Genomic DNA, 19,680 nt, shown 5'->3' on the forward strand with positions numbered 1-19,680 from the left:
TTATCACCCCGCTTACAAATCCTAGGGAAGTGCTCGTAAATCCAACACTGCAACATAATTAACATGATATATATAAAATAACACAACGTAATAATTAAATTAATAATTAAACAAATAAATGACACAACTTAATATAAATGATATACCTGTAGTAGGGTCATGTAACCTCCCACCTGTCGAGTGTCGTGGACAGCTCCATCTCCCAGGTTGTCATAAAGAAAAATCAATGTCGCGGAAGCCCACGAATAGTCTCGATAGCGATGTAAATCAATAAAAAGAGTAATGTATTTCGCCTCAACACGCGTATGTGCTTTATCGACGAAAATAGTGCAGCCAACTAAATGCAACAGGTATGTTCTAGCCGCACACTCAAACTAGTTAGTTTGAATGAGACGACTATATAAATCACGCAACCATTGCAATCTATATTGGGCACACTTGTTATAACTAATCTCAGCACATGCTTCCTCCCATGTTGCACTTAAGTACTCATGTGCAACTCTTGCAGCATTATTAGTATTCGTATTCAAAGGTGCATAAAAAAATTTACCATGTGAAGGAGAGTCGCTACGTCGTCTAAGGTGATAGTCATCTCTCCAAATGACAGATGAAATGAGCTGGTCTTTCTGTACCATCTTTCAACAAATGCAATATCAGACCAGCATCAACCATAGTGAGGTAGCCTGAAGATAGATGCATCATCTCAGATTTCTGAATCCAATGCTCTACAGGAGCTGGCATAGGAACTTCGGCAAACTTCTTCAGTTTCAATCCGTGAGTAATTACTTTTAATGATCCACGATCCTACGAGTAATTACAGAACAATTGAGATTAATTAAATAAACTTAAACATAAATAAACAAATAATTAAACATATATATAAATATACAATTAATTAATTAAACTTAAAAATAAATATAATTAAACATTTATATCAATATATAATTAATTAAATAAACTTAAACTTAAACATAGATATAATTAAACATATATATAAATATACAATTAATTAAATAAACTTAAACATAAATATAATTAAATAAACTTAAACATAAATTATTTACCCTATTTATAGTTATAAATTATTGATAAGTTTAAGCACTTAATTTTTTTATTATTTTAAATGAGAACATTTGTTAAATCTTTTCAAATAATCCAGGAACCATAGTAGTAATCAAATCTAAAATAAATTTGCAGAGTTATAAGTTATAACTATTATAGACCTACATAGCTGAGCTAACAGATTAAACTGAAAATGTTTGCATGCAAAGTTTTTAAATAGAATATCCAATATTTATAATACCCTCCTCTTTATGGTGGACTATTCTAAAAAAAAAATATACAACAACCTAGAAAAGTGTTAATAGTAGCCCGTTGATAAATGGGCCTTAAAATGAATAGCCCAATTACAAAACATCACTTAATAAGAGAAACGAATCATTCCATCTTTCAGATGCTGTAAAACCCTAGGTCGGCATCAATCAGAGAAGCCCCCGGCGACAGGAAGAATCATGGTGCACGTTTCCTTTTACCGAAACTGTTAGTATCTATATATTATCCCGTTATCAACATTTTATCTTGCATATCCATTCATTCATTTATCTACTATTTGTTTGATTGATTTTTCCACTGATCGTAGAACGATTGATTTGAAAATGAATTAAAGGTTAATTTTGATTGAACAGATGGGAAAACATTCAAGAAGCCTCGTCGTCCATACGAGAAGGAACGTTTGGATGCTGAGTTGAAGCTTGTGGGAGAGTACGGTCTTCGGTGCAAAAGGGAGCTTTGGAGGGTACAGTACGCTCTTAGCCGTATCCGTAACAATGCAAGGAATCTTCTTACATTGGATGAGAAGAATCCTCGTCGGATCTTTGAGGGTGAAGCACTTTTAAGGAGAATGTTTCGTTACGGTCTCCTCGATGAAACTCAGAACAAGCTCGATTATGTTTTGGCTCTCACTGTTGAAAACTTTCTTGAGCGCCGCCTTCAGACTCTTGTCTTCAAATCTGGAATGGCCAAGTCTATTCATCATGCTAGGGTTCTTATTAGGCAAAGGCACATCAGGTAACTTATCAGTTAATAATAAATTGGAATTGTTGGTTGAATTGTTACTTGTATGTAATGAAACATACTTCAGTTGAAATTTGATCTTTCTGTTATTCAACCAACTGTTCTTGTTTTTTATGGCAGTGAATCCAAGTCCTTAGTATTATCATTGCCATGTTCGTTGATATGTTAATTAGGGTTTTATTGAAACATTTTGATTTGCCATTTAGAATTGCTTTCACAATGTGTATATTTTGAAATCTTCATGTGCCAATGTTATTTGAGATGATTTTTTTGTTTTGCCAATTAGTTTAGATCATTCCATGGATGTCTCTAACAATGGTGTGTTTGTGTTGTGTTATTATCCGTGCTTTCTGTGTTTTGTGTCTTTGTAATATTTGTGTTTTTGTCCTTTTTTAATATATTTGATAATAATAATAATATTTAATGATCTTTTAGTTTGTACTCACCGAGAGTTGGAATACATATTATATATGTAAGAAAGCATACATGCATACCAAGTGGTCTCTTTAGTTCAATTCATGCTGTGGCTACTGCCTCATACTTATAAATTTGACATATGATGATCCCATACCTATATCTATTGTATTTTCACCTACTCTTACACGACTTCCACTTTTTCCTTCCTACTATAAGGGTCACATAAAATTTCACTTAATATATTCTATGTTTGTTACTCTAGATTCAGCCTCATTTTGTTTAATGTTGTTCACTTATTATTGTTAATGAGAACTGTTTGAAATTGATGATGATGTTATGTTGCTGTTCACACAGGGTTGGAAGGCAGGTGGTCAACATCCCATCATTCATGGTCAGAGTTGATTCACAGAAGCACATTGACTTCTCACTCACAAGTCCTCTTGGTGGTGGTCGTCCTGGTCGTGTGAAGCGAAGGAACCTCAAGGCTGCCGCTAAGAAGGCCGCTGGTGGTGATGGAGATGAGGAGGATGAAGATTAGATTATGAATTTCTTTTGTTTAAATCCTTGCACCAGCCTTTTTATCCTTAGTATATTTTTTTTTTGTCTATCATGCATGACTCTTGTAATTTTTCGATCCTTGTTTCTTGTGTGAGGAAATCTTTGCTTGAGAGATGTTGTTTTTTAACTTTCCTTTTCTCGAATATGAAGTTTTGCTCCATTTCCTGTGATAATCTCTGGGATTAGGCTTAATGGTATTTCTCATAATGTTTCATAGCAGTTTGAATGAATCGATATATTGTTTTTTGATCTTTTGATTGCAGACTTAAGTAAACCATGTCGTTGATTCAACTATATTTCGTATGGTCTATAAAAAAACTATACTGTAGGTCACCGGTCCTGGCTTTATGGTAACATATTCCTTGTGAACTTGATTTGAAGAGTTTTTATAATTTTATACAATTTACCTTAATGATCTATTGTTGGTGATTTGTAGTCTAATTCCTAAACATTTAACACAATGAAACTGTGGTTCAGGTGCAAGGCCTTGTTGAATACACTTCCAAATGTAGATGAATTTGTAATGATGGTAATTCTGAATTTGTGTTGCAATTTTGTTGATTCTTGCTCCAGTTGTGCATGGTCTATGTTCTGATTCTGGCGGATGGGTTGGCAGGTAATTGAATGCTGTACAAATTTGCGCAATAAATTAAAATACACGATGGTTGGTAGATAATTGACTGTTCTAAGCATCTGTTAATTATTATTATTATTTTTCCATCTGTTAATTAAAATCATTTGAAACACTAGTGATAATCGTTCTCTCCTACTGCTATGGTTCTCTTCATCGGCAGCAGATTTCACCATATCAATGTAATGCAACTAAGTTCTCTATTTTCAATATGAAATTTGTCGTTTATACTACAAATATTATTTCCAAAACAATTTAGTCGTGTGTTCCACCACTCTCAATTTGTAACTATACATACTATTTAGTACAAACTCATTGTTTTAAAATGTGTTAATTCGTTGGACTTCCAGCATACACTTTTTGTAACAACTTTGTTATGTAATTTTCTGCAGTTTCATTTCCGCCCCCGACTAATCAAGAAAAATCATACTCGTTTTTTGTTTGAGTTGAAATTTAGATCGCCACTATGGGTAGGTTTTGCAGTATTATTTCTGCCTCTGACTAATCGAAAAAAGTCGCACCTATTTTTTTGTTGGAGTTGAAATTATCTTTCTATTCGCAGCAATTTGTTTTCCTTGTCCCAACCCTATTTTCATTGAGAAAATTAGCCATTGAGAAATATATATATACAATGAGAACTAGCATGCCTTATAAATAATATATATATGTATAATATTTGTCATTGAGAAATTAGTCAAAGTAGAGATAAGAAAGAAAAAAAACAGCCAAATAATTAATTGCATTTAGCCTACCAAATGTAGTGAAATCCTAATAATAATTCAAACAATAGCAAAATGTTAATCACTCAACCTAATCATTCTTCATCCCCACCAATGATTATGGAAGATTTTGGGGTTCAAAAGAAATTCGCAAGGATTATATGATTAGAAAAGTTTAAGCAATAAAATCATAAATTAAATAACTGATTTTTATATAAAGATTCATTAGACAATGATTTTCTTCTAAAATTTGATGTAATTCTTTGAAACACATTTTTTAAGATAATCTTACTGATATTAGGGGTGTTCAAAAAAATCAAAAATTGAACCAAACTGTCAAACCGAACCGAACTGGTTTTGAACTGAACTGGTTTAAGAACCGAATTGTTTTCGAACTGATTTTGTAAAACTAAAACTGAACTGAATTGGTTTTTCAATTCAAAAAACCGAACTGAACCGGTTTTTATTTCAAAAAATTTGAACCGAATTTTTTTTAGAAGTAATTAGGGATAATTATATAAATTTTGGCCTATATGAACAAAAAAATTAAGTTAAATCGGTTCGGTTCAAAATAATAAACCGGTGCACCACTTTTATAAATCGGTTCAGTTCGGTTCTTTGAACTGAAAACTGGTTCAGTTCAGTTTTTCCAAATTGAAAACCAATTTGATTCAATTTTCAAACGGTTCTAGTTCAGAACTGAACTTTGTCCACCCCTAATTGATATAATATGAAATAAAATATAATCATTTTATTTAAATATCAGTGGTTGATTTGAATAGCGTAAAACTATATCTAAAAAAATCAAAAAAAAAATTTGATTTTAATTAAATTGTTAAATCTATTAAACTATTAATTTATTTTTTACATCTTAGGAAACTCACAATTAAAATTTAGGTTAAAGATATGAGGAATTGATTAATTTTTCTCATGATTTATATTTTTTTAAAAGCTCCGCCACAACACATATTCATTCAACAAATTTGCATAACATTAATTTTGCTGAATGATAAATCCGTCAAAAATATGTTGAATACTAAAAAGGCACCTCTTACTAGACCAAAAAATAAAACCACCTCTTACTACTAGTCTCGAAAAAAAAAAGGCACCCCATCAAAACTAGGTTAGTCAAATTACAAATCATTTTATAAAATTTTGTTTGGGGTCAGACACCAAAAGATTTATATGATTTGATCGTACCAAGTCATGTAATCTAAAAATTTCATGGTCTTCCATGGTTAGATAGATCAAAAACATTAATGAAAGAGAGGTGTTGAATCATAGTCACAGTTTTCATATTTGATTTTGTTGAGAATTGCATTCAAATTGCATTTGTGTTGCAGTCGTAGCGAAACAACTCCACATGGTCATTTACAGAAAAAGACTCAGTCTTATGAACACAATAAAAATAAGAGAACATTAATGACAATTAAAACTAAGAATGCATCAATGAATTTTATAGGATCTGAATTTCTCCCAAAAGTATAGGATGGAATAACCCCATATTTCAAAATTCATCTCTTTAAAAATTCATGATTGATAAATTTATCTAGAAATAAAAAAGAAACACCTCAACATCCCATCACAACACAGTTATACACAAAGCAACCTAATTGAATTATAACAAGAGAGTTTCATTGTGATGTGCCTTCATCTACGACCCAAGCATTAACTTTTGTCACTGTTTCACCATGAATACTAGGACTGCCTATGACTACTAGCTTATCTCCGCATGCTCGAAACGCTACTCCCCATCCATTTACTGAGGTTACTCGCTCAAGAAGTCTTCCAATAGTAACCCATGAATTTATGTTTTTAACATACCTTTTTACTTCTTGACTTGCATAATCAGCAACATACAATACATTGTTTACAACTGCAACCAGAGGAGGTGCCTCACCATTTGTTGGTGTCTCAATCACACCATCTCCTCCATGTCGCGAAGGGCACATGTTAGGTATTTTCCGCCATTTTCTTGTCTTCAAATCAAACTCCTCACCACATGTTAGTTGTGTTGTTTTGTCAACTCCAACCCCACCAAGAACATAAAATTTGTCATCCATAAATACACTAGACCATATTTTCCTGGCTGTATTAAGGTCTGGAAGAATCTCCCATGTTCCAATATCTGAGTTATAAAGCTCAGCAGAGCTCAAAATGTTGCCATATTGATCACAACCACCACCTAATATTGCAATTTCTTTGAGGCTAGCAGAACCAAATAATCACCTAGGAGTATTCATTTTCATTCCATTCAACCATGAATTTGTCAGAATGCTATATTTATAAATGGCAGGACCCATTATTTCCCTTCCAAACACAAGAAGCTTTGTACCAACGCCCAGTGACTCCTTGTCAGAAAGCATAAAGCATTCATTGGAATTCAATTTTGGCAAATGCATCAACCGACCATTATTAGGGTCAAAGGCCTCCCATTTAAAGACATCACAAGAAAAGTAAACTCATTGTTCTATTATGCCCATTGTTTTCCTAATATGACACAATTCTCCAGATCAGATGAGTGATTGAAAACTTCGATTCAATGCAGCAATTGATAAATAATCAGACCTGGATAAACGAACCAAACATTGGATTGAAGTATCACGATCAAGCTGATGAATAAGAAGATTCGAGTCACCTGTATGATTTTGGTCATTCTTGTTATTTTTCCCTTCTCTTTTCATGGGATCATTTGGAACTTCACTTGAATTTTTTGACATATTTTCTTCTATTTCCAGTAGAATCGTATGATTTTGAAAATTTACTAAAAAACCAAAATCAAGAAAAATAATTGGACAATTTCCATCAATTAAATATTTTTAATGAATATATGAATTAAAATACATCTAGAACCACGTACTAAATCTTTTGGGATATAACATATTTACCCGTAAATCATATAAATTGATTTGTGCATCCAACCACTTATACTAATTCATCAAGAACAAGAGTAAAAATTGAAATAGCAATCACAAACAAGATATATTATCATTAAAATGCATATGTTCCTAATTAGATGGTTAATTGTGACCTAGAATAAGAGTTCAAATAGAAAAATTGGGAATTTTACCGCATAAACAAAATTCAATAAAACAATGATGACATGCATACTCAAATTCAAGGATCAAAACATCTACAATGTTATCATCTTGGGAAAATTTTAAAATAGAGAAATAGTATATAAAAAAAATTACAAACAGATAAATCGCAGAAACAACTTACAAATTCAGAATAAATAATTACGATATTAAATCGAGTATTTTTCAATTTGGTGCACTTATGGTTCTCTCTTACTCACACCTACAACTACTCTATTATCTGCGAGTGAAGATTCTATGACACTAATTTTAGGTGTTATGCTAATTGTGTGAAGGCTTGTGGTGTCTGCGTCAATAGTATTGTTTATTTGTAGCAACAATAATAATAATAATAATAATAATAATAATAATAATAATAATAATAATAATAATAATAATAATAATAATAATAATAATAATAATAATAATAATAATAATAATAAACAATCAAATATAATTATTATTATTATTGAAAAAAAAAGACATTTGAGTCTTCTGTAGCTATTATTTAACTCACTCTTTGGGATTGTAATCCTGAATGCACTCCAACAACCAATGAGATTACTTACAAATGTGAATTTGTTATACTTCTAAATTGTTCTTTTCTTTTTTTAACTTTTTTTTTCTCTCTCTCTTTCTTTCTTTCCACAATAACTCCAACTTTAAAAACTTATTTAATATTATGTGTCTTTCTCTTTTCTTCTATATTGTTTAAAAAAATGTGGTCTTATTTGGGACCTAAAAAAACTGTGAGATCTAATTTAACTTATTTTTAGTTTAGAAAAAAATACCAAGACAAGTTAATCTGTACTTCAACAATCTTCCCAAAAGGTGAAGTAAATCTTTAACAAGAACGTTTATCTAAAAAAATAAAAAACTTTAACAAGAATTATAAATGGACAATTTGGTCCGCGACAATAAATAAAAATAATAATTGGTTTTTATAATAAAAGGTCTCAAAAAAATGTCTTGTTAAATAAATCTTCTAATTTTTTATTTGTCTTCTTTAGCCTTCAAATCACTACTATCTATTGTAGCTATGAACCAGATAACACATATTTAATATTTTTGGTGCATTGTTGTTTGTTGTTACAATTTATTTTTGGAAATGTTACAAAACTTTTTGAGGATGGTCGAGTATTGTAGATTTTTTAAAAATGTTCAACGTTAAAATATTTTTTTAAGAGAAATGTTAAACTTAATATCTTGGATATTTTTTGTTTGTGGGTATTTTGTAATGGTTGATCTTTAAAAAAAAATAGATATACTTTTTTTAGAATTATTAAATATTGTTAACATTTAATTGAATAATAATGAAAGAAAAATAATAAAAATCTTGAAAATAAGTTTTCTGATAAATACATTTGTATCAGAAAACTTAAAAAATAAATTTCAGAGTGTAAATTAAGGGCCAAAAAATTTGAAAAAGGTTTTTCAGTAAAATAAAAAGAATTGGTACTCACTTGTATATTAAAAAACTGAAATGATATGATGGTAAAAAATAATTTTTTTTAATATTTATACTATAATAAATATGTCATTTCATCGCATTTGTTGAGGTAGATGTTAAAATTTCTCTCTTTTAAATTGCTCAAAAATTGGAGTTAAGTTGTTAGTGTACTATGATATAAGATCTAAAATTACTTGTATAGTAAATAAAAAATTGATATGCACATCCAATTTATGATTTAAGCTCATCAAGAACAAAAATGAAAATGAAAATATCAATCGAGATATAGTGCCGTTAATATAGATATTTTCCAAATCAGATGCTTAGATTCACATTTGACCTAGAATTGGAACTCATATAAAAAAATTAGAAAGTTTAATGAATAAACAAATTCAATCAAATAATGACGAGAAACATTTTCATTTTTAGACTATTTTTCTATTTTATTTTATATACCTTAAATTTTTAAGAAAAAAGTTATAAAGAGAAATAGTAAATAAAAAATACAAAGAGAGAAGTATGTGAAAAACTTACATATTTAGTCTAAATAATTAAGATATTGAATCAATTGTGTTTCAATTTAGGACGACTTTAGTTCTCTCTCGCTCTCTACCTACAACTTTATCATTATCTACGAGTAAAAATTTTATGTCATTAATGTTGGATGTTGTATTTTCTGTGAGATAGTTTGTGTTGTCTGTGTCAATAGTGTCGTTTATTTATAATAAAAAATAATAAATAATCAAACAAATATATTATTATTAAAATAGGTCTCTAAGCTTTCTGCTGCTATTATGCAACTTGTTATCTGGGATTACAATCCTAAGCATACTACATACATGTGTTGTGAACTTGTTACACTGCTTAATAGTTCATCTTTTTTTCAATTTATTTTTTGTTTTGTTTCTTTTTCTTCTTTTTTTTTTTATCAATTTTTTGTTTTTGCTATTTATGTCAGTTTATGTATTGATAGTATAAACCAAATTTCTATTATCAGTTAATAAGAATTAATGATATTTTTTTCACCACATAATTGTAATTTTCATCCGTTAATTTTATAATCAATGACTCATAGTAACTGTTAATGTACAACCATTTACACATATAATAAAATCCCCATTAAATCTTTAATTCAAATTATGAAATAATTAAATGTAAAAATTACTAATGTTTTTTTTCACTCAAAATTACTAATGACCTAGAAAATTAAAATATATTATTTATTATTTTTTTAAAATTTTAATTGAAAAACTCAGTTTATTATGATAGTTTAATTTATTTTTATTTAACAAAATACTGAAATCCTTTAAATGTAAAGTTTGACTACAAAAGTGATCAGAGTTTTTTAAAAAAGCTATTAAATGATGGAAGACAAAAGTAATATTAACGAACATACAAAATATCAATGTATTATGGGAAAGTGCATTTATTATTTGACTTTTATTTTTTTGAGAAATATTTTTTCTATTGATTTTGGAAAACTTTCGTAAAAAAAGCAAAACAGAACATTTTTGGAAAACTTATTCCAAAAACCGTATTTGGAAAACTTTCTGTTACTTTAATCGAATAATAATATTTTTTATTTTTTATTTTTTTTAATATTTCCCGTCTATTACAATGCATATTTATTTATTTTTCATATTTTAAATGAAAAAACAATTATATTTTCTAAAGCCATAAATAAATTAAATAAATTGTGGCGACATTGTATCCGAAGTCATTTATCTTATTTTATGTAATGCCTCTATATTTATTTTTTCGGTTTAATATTTTATTTTATTAAATTTGTACAAGTTAATCTTTTTATTTTATTTTATGATAACACTGTTATTAATAATTTTATTTTTAAAAATAGTTTCGAAGTTTGAGAAATTTTGAAAAAGATACGAACATCTTCACCATATTCATAAAAATTATATAATAAAATATATCAAAGTTTGTGTAGTTCAATATTTTTTCTTTTAAAACTATAGGGTCAAAATTTTTAAATTTATAGATTGTTGAATATTTATAATTGAATACGTATAAAAAATAATGAATTTTTTTTAGTCTATAATTGAAATAATAAATATTACAAAAAATTCATATAAATAATTATAAAATTGTAAATTTATATTTAGGACACGATGTTGAAGTTATTGATATAATAAATCTTTTTATCCTTATATTAAAAGGATCTTTAAGGTAAGTCCAAGCACCACATGTGCTGGAAACAAAACATAAATACAAAGAGTAGAAAAAAAAAAAAAAACCACAGTCTACAGAGTAAAAAATTAATGCATATGACCAGATTATCAGTCACCCTTGCTCATATTAGATTGGATCAAAAGCCCCTTTTATCTTAACTGTAGTTATAAATTATTATAAGTTAAAGGGCCTAATTTCTTATTTATTTTAATTGAGAAAAATTGTTAAAAAAATTTCAAATATTCCCGGGACCTAATAAATAAATCTAAAATAAACTTGCAAGTAGTAAGTAGTATAAGCATACATAATTATTTAGATTAATACTAGTTTTAATTTCTTTATTTTTTACAATTCACAAGATCAACTCTCCTATTATAATTTTTTTATTTTAAATAACGATGTGACATGCTTTATATTATGGGACATATGTTATGATGATATATAATTATTAATAACTATGAAATTGCAAAAAAATCTTTAATATTTTAACTTTCAATTTCAATAATTTTTCATTTTTGTAATTTAATTAATGACATATGAATAATTAATACACGATTCTATATCATAAAATTATATGACGCATCATTTAAAATACATTAAATCGTCTTTTTTTAGTTTAAAGTATGAGGAAGGAACTAAAATTGTTGACTTTTACAATAGGAAACCAATTATATGAATTGATGAAAATAAAGAGATCAAAATTGTAATTATGTTTAGTTGTTTTTTATTTTTTACTCAATAGACCTACATGGCTACATAGTCGAGGCAGTTGATTAAACAAAAAGTTTGGGCATCAAATTTTTTAATTAGATGTTTATATCCACAGATCTAGGGTGTGTACGAGTTGAGTTGGATTAGTTTTGATCGAATTTAATAGGAACCAATCAATTTTACTTGAATTAGGTGAGTTATTAACTTGTGAGTTTTACATCAAACTTGAACCAAAACACTTTAATTAAGAGCGGATGGGTTGGATTAACTTCGCGATCATAAAAAAAAATTTATTTTAAAAAATATAATTAAATTTAAATAATTGAATATCATAGAGATCATAAAATTCTATTAGAATATTTTATTTAATACTTAAAATACATGAACAAACATAACAAAATACTTAAATTAATTAAATTAACAACAAATCCTTAAATAAAATTCAATAACTAAATTATAATTATATGTCAATAATAGTAAAAATAAATAAAAATGTATATGTCATGTCAATTAGTTGAATTTGCAGGTATCCGAAATCAAAATATCAAATTCGTTTTCCGAACCGAACATCATTGAATTTAAACAAGTTGATTCATAATAGAACTAAATTTGAACTCATTGAGTCAAAATATACATTGAATTAATTTGATTGAACGAATTTGCAGATTTATCGGTACTCAAGAACATCCCTACACACATTTGATATTTCAAACACACCATTCAGTCTATTATAAGAGTATACTACATTCATCCTATATGTAATATGTGGTTAATTATTGCACAAAAGTTATAAAAAAAAATTCACATTAACTTTGTCAATAATATTATTATTCTTTAAAAACTATCCTTCAATTATTAAGAATGAAAAACATTTAATCTTTTAACTATTTATATTAATCAAGGATAGTGTTATAAAAGAAAAATAACTAACACTTTAATCAAGGGTATTTTTACAAGAGGGTCTTTCTTACATATAAGAACTAATATCGTGAATAAAAAAATTTATAATTTAAATGACAAATATCAATATTATTAAATTAAAAATTTTTCTTAGATTAAAATTCAGAACTTAACTTCAAGATTTTTCCAACCTTAAACTAAGTCACATTAAATTTTATTTATAAAAAGAAAAATTGTAAAAAGGATTAATAGTAACCCGTTGATAAGTGGGCCTTTAAAAAACCCCGGAAGTAAAAAAAAAAAAGAGAAAAGCCCGGTTACAAAAAATCAGATAATAATAAGAGAAACATAACCTTCTAACTCTAACTTTCAGCAAAACCCTAGGGCGGCGGCAACAAGAGCAACCGGCGGCAGCGGAAGGGAAGAACATGGTGCACGTTTCCTTTTACCGAAACTGTGAGTATCTCTCTATCTCTTCTGTTACTCTGATCTGAAATTCAAGGATTTGAAATGAAATCGATACTCGAATTGACAGAAAAGGTTTAATTTTGATTGAACAGATGGGAAAACATTCAAGAAGCCTCGTCGTCCATACGAGAAGGAACGTTTGGATGCTGAGTTGAAGCTTGTGGGAGAGTACGGTCTTCGGTGCAAAAGGGAGCTTTGGAGGGTACAGTACGCTCTTAGCCGTATCCGTAACAATGCAAGGAATCTTCTTACATTGGACGAGAAGAATCCTCGTCGGATCTTTGAGGGTGAAGCACTTTTAAGGAGAATGTTTCGTTACGGTCTCCTCGATGAAACTCAGAACAAGCTCGATTATGTTTTGGCTCTTACTGTTGAAAACTTTCTTGAGCGCCGCCTTCAGACTCTTGTCTTCAAATCTGGAATGGCTAAGTCTATTCATCATGCTAGGGTTCTTATTAGGCAAAGGCACATTAGGTACCTCACTTTATTATTACTATTATTATTATTCAATTTAGTTATGAATTATGCATTCACTGTTGAGAATATTCCTAATCTTCCAATGAAATTACTAAATGTTGTTGTGTAATGTAGATGATGTTTAGATCATTGGATGTTTCTAACAATTTTAGATTTGCTTCTTGCTATTCTCTATGCTTTCCGTGTCTTGTGCCTTTTGAATTGTGTTTTGGTGTATTTAATTTACATTGGTGCTAGTTTAACCTTGTTTTCCATTTACACTAAAATAGGTTATTTGAAACCTATTAGGATATATAAGGTTGGGTTAGTGGCTGGGATGGGTGAGCTAATGAGTGGTGTGATAAGGAGATTAATGGTTTGATTCCCAACCTCAGCGTAATTCTAACAATTACTAACATATCATTGGCTGTTTCAAAAAAAATACTGTAGAAAAAGGGGTTGAACTAGCTAAAGTCTTTAATTTATTTGAAAATAATGTTCAATTCTATTAGTTCATACCCACTAAGTATCATTGGATGTTTCCAATAAAAAAACTGGAAACAGGGGTGAAACTAGCAAAAGTATTTAATGTATTTGATAATAATGTTCAATGATCTTTTTGTTCTACCAAGGCTTTGCTTGGTCTCTTTAGTTTAATTCATGTTTTGTGACTACAGCCTCATACTTGCTTATAACTTGTACCTTTGATGATCTGATACCTATAGCTAATGTATTTTCGACTCCTCTTTGGCGACTTCCCCTTTTTCCTTGCTGCTATTGGGGTACTAAATATATTCTATGTTGTTCACTGATTGTTATGTTATTCTATGTTGTTACTCTGGATGAAGCCTTGTTTTATATATTTTGATATGCTTGTGAGTTTCCCTAGTTTATTTATTTATTATTATCAGTGGAATATATTTGTAATTGATTATAATGTTATTTTGTGGTTGACACAGGGTTGGAAGGCAGGTGGTCAACATCCCATCGTTCATGGTGAGAGTTGATTCACAGAAGCACATTGACTTCTCACTCACAAGTCCTCTTGGTGGTGGTCGTCCTGGTCGCGTGAAGCGAAGGAACCTCAAGGCTGCTGCTAAGAAGGCTGCTGGTGGTGATGGAGATGAGGAGGATGAAGATTAGATTATGAATTTCTTTTGTTTAGATCCTTCTACCAACCTTTTTATCTGTCGTAGATTTTTTTTGTCTATCATATGCATGACTCGTGTAATTTTTCTATCCTTGTTTCTCGTGTGAGGAATTATATCCTGAGATATGTTGTTTTTTAAACTTTCCTTTTCCCAAATATGAAGTTTTGCCGCAATACCTGTGATCATCTCTGGGTTTAGGCTTAATGTTATTTCACATAATATTTCATAGCACTCTAAATGCATTGAGTATCCAAGTTTTTGATCCAACTATACTTCGTAGAGCAGGTCCTGCTAGTTGTTTTTATGATAACACATGCTTGTGAACTGAATTGGAAACTTTTTATTCTTCATACAAGTTAGCTGGATGATAAATAGTTGGTAATTTGTAGCCTAACTCCCCACATTTAACGCAAACGAATACACTTTCAAAGGTCGAAGAATTTGTAATGAGGTTAATTCTGAACCAGCGCTGCGTTCAAATTTGTTGCTCCTTGCACCAATTGTGCCTTGTTTGTTTTTATTTGTGATTCTGACTAACCTTACCAATTTATGCAAATAAATGGTAGATCTAATAGGTTCTATATATGTCATATTTCCTACATATAATGAATTTATTACCTCCTCCCACAGCTAGATAGATAATATTATCTTAAGTTAAATATGTGACTCTCACATACCAGCGAGGTTCCTACTCCCACAGCTAGGTCTTTGTAGTTTCGTTTTACACTTTAGGTTAAAAAACTAAAATTGAATATTCTACATGCAACATTTTATTGAAGTCAATTTTGACTAAAACAAAACAATTAGAACAAAAAAAAGGTATATTTTTTGGTAGTAATAACAAAAATAATTACAATGCCTAAAAGTAAAAAAAATAATATATTCAAGGACTAAAAATATATTGTAATCTATAATGTATGAGTGATTTATAATTCATATATCTCTGATTTGTTCTCTAAAACTTTTTATTTATTTATTTATCTCATTATTAACTCTCTACAACTATACAAATAAATATTCTCTAAATCACAGAGAGAGATAAAAAAAAAGTTTTTATTGTTTTGAAAATTATATAGTCCATTGCAGTTTGATTTGATGTGACCATTCCACCCATTAGACTGTGGTTGACATAGCAACAGTGATTTATTTATGATTTACAATCACAACTGAATCGTGGGCTAATGCAATTGGGCTGCTCAAAGCATGAATTGCTTAGTCAATACCCCACCATTATATTTTAAAAATGGCAAATTTACTCTTAATTTTTCTTTTACATTTTATCAATTTAATTTTTTTTTTTTATAATTAAAAAATTTTCAGACCAAGGAATTCAAGTTTTTCGGTACGTCAAAGATTTTTATAAACTATCGATTTTTTTATTTATAAAATTTTTGATATAAAAGATTGAAAATATGTGTACCAAAAATCTTTTTAAAAAAATTCAGTATATAAGGTTGAAAATCTATACAAAAGATTTGTATCGTAAAATTTAAAAAAGGACGTTAAAAACGTGTTTATGGAAATCTTTTAAAAAAAAGTTTAATATAAAAGATTGAAAATGTATACAAAAGGTTGAAAATGTTAAAAATAAATAAATAATTATAAAAATAGAAATTATAAATTTTTTAAAAAAATTTGTGGTTTCAAATTTTATAGTAACTACCAAAAAACTTAAAAAAGATATTCCAGTTATAAGTTGTATTTTAGAAATATTGAGAATAGTTTTACGGTAGTTTTGGAAAATTTCAAAATAATTTTTTTTGGTATTAGAATTTTTAAAATAATTTTTCTGGTAAATATATTTTTACTAAAAAACTTAAAAAAAGTTTTTAAGTAAAATAAAAAAAAATTGATACTCACTTATATATCAAAAAACTGAAATAATGTGAGAGTGTGAAAATGATAAATTTTAAAATTTATACAAAGACAAATATATATTTTTATGGTATTTGTGGGAGTATGAATATAATGTAAGAGGTACAACTTAAAATTTTCGTTTTTAAATTGCTCAAGGAGTTAAGTTGTTAGTGTCCTATGATATAAGATCTAAAATTAAATAGTTCAATGACTGATAATCCATAACGTATTCGATTTGAACCCAAGTTTACAATCGTTAAACCTCAAGGAATAGTTATTTTTTAGTTTTTAGATTAGGCAGGTGAATTTGTTTGTTTTTTTTATTAGGATTCTGTGTGTTTTATCCTCTTCTGCAGATGTTTTGGCAATACAATTTTTTTCACCGGTAGACAGAATAATAAATACACACTTATTGGCTATACAAATAAAAATATGCAAAAATGAAGCTTACTAGGACACATTGTGGTAACTAAACGAAGGAGGAAGTGTTGCCAATGAAAGCTCCTTGCACCTAACTTCCGTCTAATTTTACTCCAAAAGATCGTACTTTTTTGTCTACATAATCGTATCTTTTGATTCTCTCCTAATTCAAAGAAATATAATGGTAAGTTAAAGAAGGAAACAATGAGTCGAAGGGTTTTTAAAGAAGGCTCGATTTTCCACAATTTAATATATATAATATCTCATAGTTCATATATAACAAAAACCACGTGTCAATGCATCTCCACCTAGAACTAGTATTATCAAATATGTTGATTTTATTTCAACATTAGAAAATTTGATAATTTGAATTTACTCAACCAAATGTTGTGAAATTCTAATTCTAATAGTAATTCAAACATTTAAAATCACTCAACCTTATCATTCTTCAATATCCGATGATAATGAAAAAATATTTTAGGGGTGCCAAAGAAACTCACAAGGACTTATGATTAGATAAGTTTAAGCAACTGAATCATAAATTTAAATTAATGATAATTCATTGTAGTAAAATGCATCCCTTGGTTAACACTTGTCATTTTTAGCTCACCTCAGTTTCTTAATTAGGTTTACATTTTTCATTTAAAGGAAACTTAATGATGTAATATAGATACAAAACAAATATAAATGATATAGTTGATTCGGTCATTGGTGCAAATTCAAAGTAAAAAAATACATATTTTCCTACCCACACAAAACATATTAGCTTATATGCATTCATCAATCACCAAATTTCGATAACATTTGTTTTATTGAATAAGAAAAGGGCACCCTTCACATAAAGTTCATTGGAATACAAATCCTTTAGTACAAACTTTTTTGGGCTTAAACACAACAAGATAACCTACCTATATTACCACATACGCCAAAATCCATGTATTTGAAAATAGAAGATTATTAATTTTATCTAGAAATAAAAAAGAAACACCTCAACATCCCACCACAGCACAATTATACACAAAGCAACCTGATTGAATTATAACAAGAGAGTTCCATTGTGGTGCGCCTTCATCTACGACCCAAGCATTAACTTCTGTCACTGTTTCACCATGAAGACTAGGACCGCCTATGACTACTAGCTTATCTCCGCATGCTCGAAACGCTACTCCCCATCCCTTTACCGAGGTTACTCGCTCAGGAAGTCTTCCAATAGTCACCCATGAGTTTATCTCTTTAACATATCTTTTTATTTCTTGACTTGCATAATCAGCAGCATACAATACATTGTTTACAACTGCAACCAGAGGAGGTGCCTCACCACTTGCTGGTGTCTCAGTCACACCATCTCCTCCATTTCTCGGAGGGCACATGTTGGGTATTTTTCGCCATTTTCTTGTCTTCAAATCAAACTCCTCACCACATGTTAGTTGTGTTGTTTTGCCAACTCCAACCCCACCAAGGACATAAAATTTGTCATCCATAAATACACCAGAGCACATTTTCCTAGCTGTATTAAGGTCTGGAAGAATCTCCCATGTTCCAGTATTTGAGTTATAAAGCTCAACAGAGCTCAAAATGTTGCCATATTGATCACAACCACCAGCTAATATTGCAATTTCTTTGAGGCTGGCAGAACCAAATAAACATCTAGGAGTATTCATTTTCATGCCCTGCAACCATGAATTTGTCAGAATGCTATATTTATAAATGGCAGGACCCATTATTTCCCTTCCAAACACAAGAAGCTCTGTACCAACGCCCAATGACTCCTTGTCGGAAAGCATAAAGCATTCATTGGAATTCATTTTTGGCAAATGCATCAACCGACCATGATTAGGGTCAAAGGCTTCCCATTTAAAGACATCACAAGAAAAGTAAATCCATTGTTCTATTATGCCCATTTTTTGCCTGATTTGATACAATTCTCCAGATCGGATGAGTGATCGAAAACTTCGATTCAATGCAGCAATTGAGAAATAATCAAACCTGGACAAACGAACCAGACATTGTATTGAAGTATCACGACCGAGCGGGTGAATAAGCAGACCTGAGTCACCTGTATGATTTTGGTCATTCTTGTGGTTTTTCCCTTCTCCTTTCATGTGATCGCCTGGAACTTCACTTGAATTTTTCAACATATTTTCTTCAATTTCCTTTAGGATCATATAACTTTGAAAGTTAACTGGAAAACCAAAATCAAGAAAAATAAGTGGATAATTTACATCAATTAAATATTTTTAACGAATATATGAATTAAAATGCATCTAAAATCACATACTAAATCTTTCGAGATATAACATATTCACACGTAAATCATATAAGTTGATTTGCGCATTCAACCACTTATACTAATTCATAAAGAACAAGAGTAAAATCGAAATAACAATCACATACGAGATATATTATCATTAAAATGCATATGTTCCTAATTAGATGGTTAATTGTGACCTAGAATAAGAGTTCAAATAGAAAAATTGGGAATTTTACCGCATAAACAAAATTCAATAAAACAATGATGACATGCATACTCAAATTCAAGGATCAAAACATCTACAATGTTATCATCTTTTTATATATCATTTTAAATGCATTAAAATTGTAGGGA

The 19,680-nt window shown here is 29.3% G+C and overlaps 4 protein-coding genes across 4 annotated transcripts; 2 read left to right on the top strand and 2 right to left on the bottom strand.

Annotated features, from left to right (window-relative positions):
• The first annotated feature begins 1,384 nt into the window (after positions 1 to 1,384).
• LOC101513421 (small ribosomal subunit protein uS4y-like) lies at positions 1,385 to 3,297 on the top strand. Its single transcript, XM_004508698.4, has 3 exons — positions 1,385 to 1,539; positions 1,686 to 2,067; positions 2,845 to 3,297. The coding sequence occupies exons 1-3, from the start codon at positions 1,512 to 1,514 to the stop codon at positions 3,026 to 3,028; spliced, it is 594 nt and encodes a 197-aa protein (XP_004508755.1). The 5' UTR covers positions 1,385 to 1,511; the 3' UTR covers positions 3,029 to 3,297.
• A 2,735-nt stretch (positions 3,298 to 6,032) lies between these two features.
• On the bottom strand, positions 6,033 to 7,118 carry LOC101513734 (F-box/kelch-repeat protein SKIP11). The gene is made up of 2 exons (XM_073370953.1): positions 6,967 to 7,118; positions 6,033 to 6,606 (listed from the first exon to the last, which is right to left on the bottom strand). The coding sequence occupies exons 1-2, from the start codon at positions 7,116 to 7,118 to the stop codon at positions 6,033 to 6,035; spliced, it is 726 nt and encodes a 241-aa protein (XP_073227054.1).
• A 5,901-nt stretch (positions 7,119 to 13,019) lies between these two features.
• Positions 13,020 to 15,065, top strand: LOC101514072 (small ribosomal subunit protein uS4y-like). Its single transcript, XM_004508699.4, has 3 exons — positions 13,020 to 13,179; positions 13,284 to 13,665; positions 14,607 to 15,065. The coding sequence occupies exons 1-3, from the start codon at positions 13,152 to 13,154 to the stop codon at positions 14,788 to 14,790; spliced, it is 594 nt and encodes a 197-aa protein (XP_004508756.1). The 5' UTR covers positions 13,020 to 13,151; the 3' UTR covers positions 14,791 to 15,065.
• Positions 15,066 to 17,913: 2,848 nt separating this feature from the next.
• Positions 17,914 to 19,250, bottom strand: LOC101508171 (F-box/kelch-repeat protein At1g26930-like). The gene has a single exon (XM_004508770.3). The coding sequence runs from the start codon at positions 19,238 to 19,240 to the stop codon at positions 18,065 to 18,067; it is 1,176 nt and encodes a 391-aa protein (XP_004508827.1). The 5' UTR covers positions 19,241 to 19,250; the 3' UTR covers positions 17,914 to 18,064.
• Between the last annotated feature and the right edge of the window lie 430 nt (positions 19,251 to 19,680).

The sequence above is a fragment of the Cicer arietinum genome, chromosome 7, assembly GCF_000331145.2.
Source record: "Cicer arietinum cultivar CDC Frontier isolate Library 1 chromosome 7, Cicar.CDCFrontier_v2.0, whole genome shotgun sequence".
Classification (NCBI taxonomy): Eukaryota; Viridiplantae; Streptophyta; class Magnoliopsida; order Fabales; family Fabaceae; genus Cicer; species Cicer arietinum.

What these genes read in the sequence shown, in the direction of transcription:
- LOC101514072 (XM_004508699.4), top strand. Translation starts at nt 13,152, where the DNA reads ATGGTGCACGTTTCCTTTTACCGAAACT. An exon ending in CGTTTCCTTTTACCGAAACT is followed by an intron (nt 13,180 to 13,283) that starts GTGAGTATCTCT and finishes TTGATTGAACAG; the next exon opens with ATGGGAAAACATTCAAGAAG. An exon ending in ATTAGGCAAAGGCACATTAG is followed by an intron (nt 13,666 to 14,606) that starts GTACCTCACTTT and finishes TGGTTGACACAG; the next exon opens with GGTTGGAAGGCAGGTGGTCA.
- LOC101513421 (XM_004508698.4), top strand. Translation starts at nt 1,512, where the DNA reads ATGGTGCACGTTTCCTTTTACCGAAACT. An exon ending in CGTTTCCTTTTACCGAAACT is followed by an intron (nt 1,540 to 1,685) that starts GTTAGTATCTAT and finishes TTGATTGAACAG; the next exon opens with ATGGGAAAACATTCAAGAAG. An exon ending in ATTAGGCAAAGGCACATCAG is followed by an intron (nt 2,068 to 2,844) that starts GTAACTTATCAG and finishes CTGTTCACACAG; the next exon opens with GGTTGGAAGGCAGGTGGTCA.
- LOC101513734 (XM_073370953.1), bottom strand. Translation starts at nt 7,118, where the DNA reads ATGTCAAAAAATTCAAGTGAAGTTCCAAATGATCCCATGAAAAGAGAA. An exon ending in TGTTTGGTTCGTTTATCCAG is followed by an intron (nt 6,607 to 6,966) that starts GTCTGATTATTT and finishes TGGTTCTGCTAG; the next exon opens with CCTCAAAGAAATTGCAATAT.
- LOC101508171 (XM_004508770.3), bottom strand. Translation starts at nt 19,240, where the DNA reads ATGATCCTAAAGGAAATTGAAGAAAATATGTTGAAAAATTCAAGTGAA.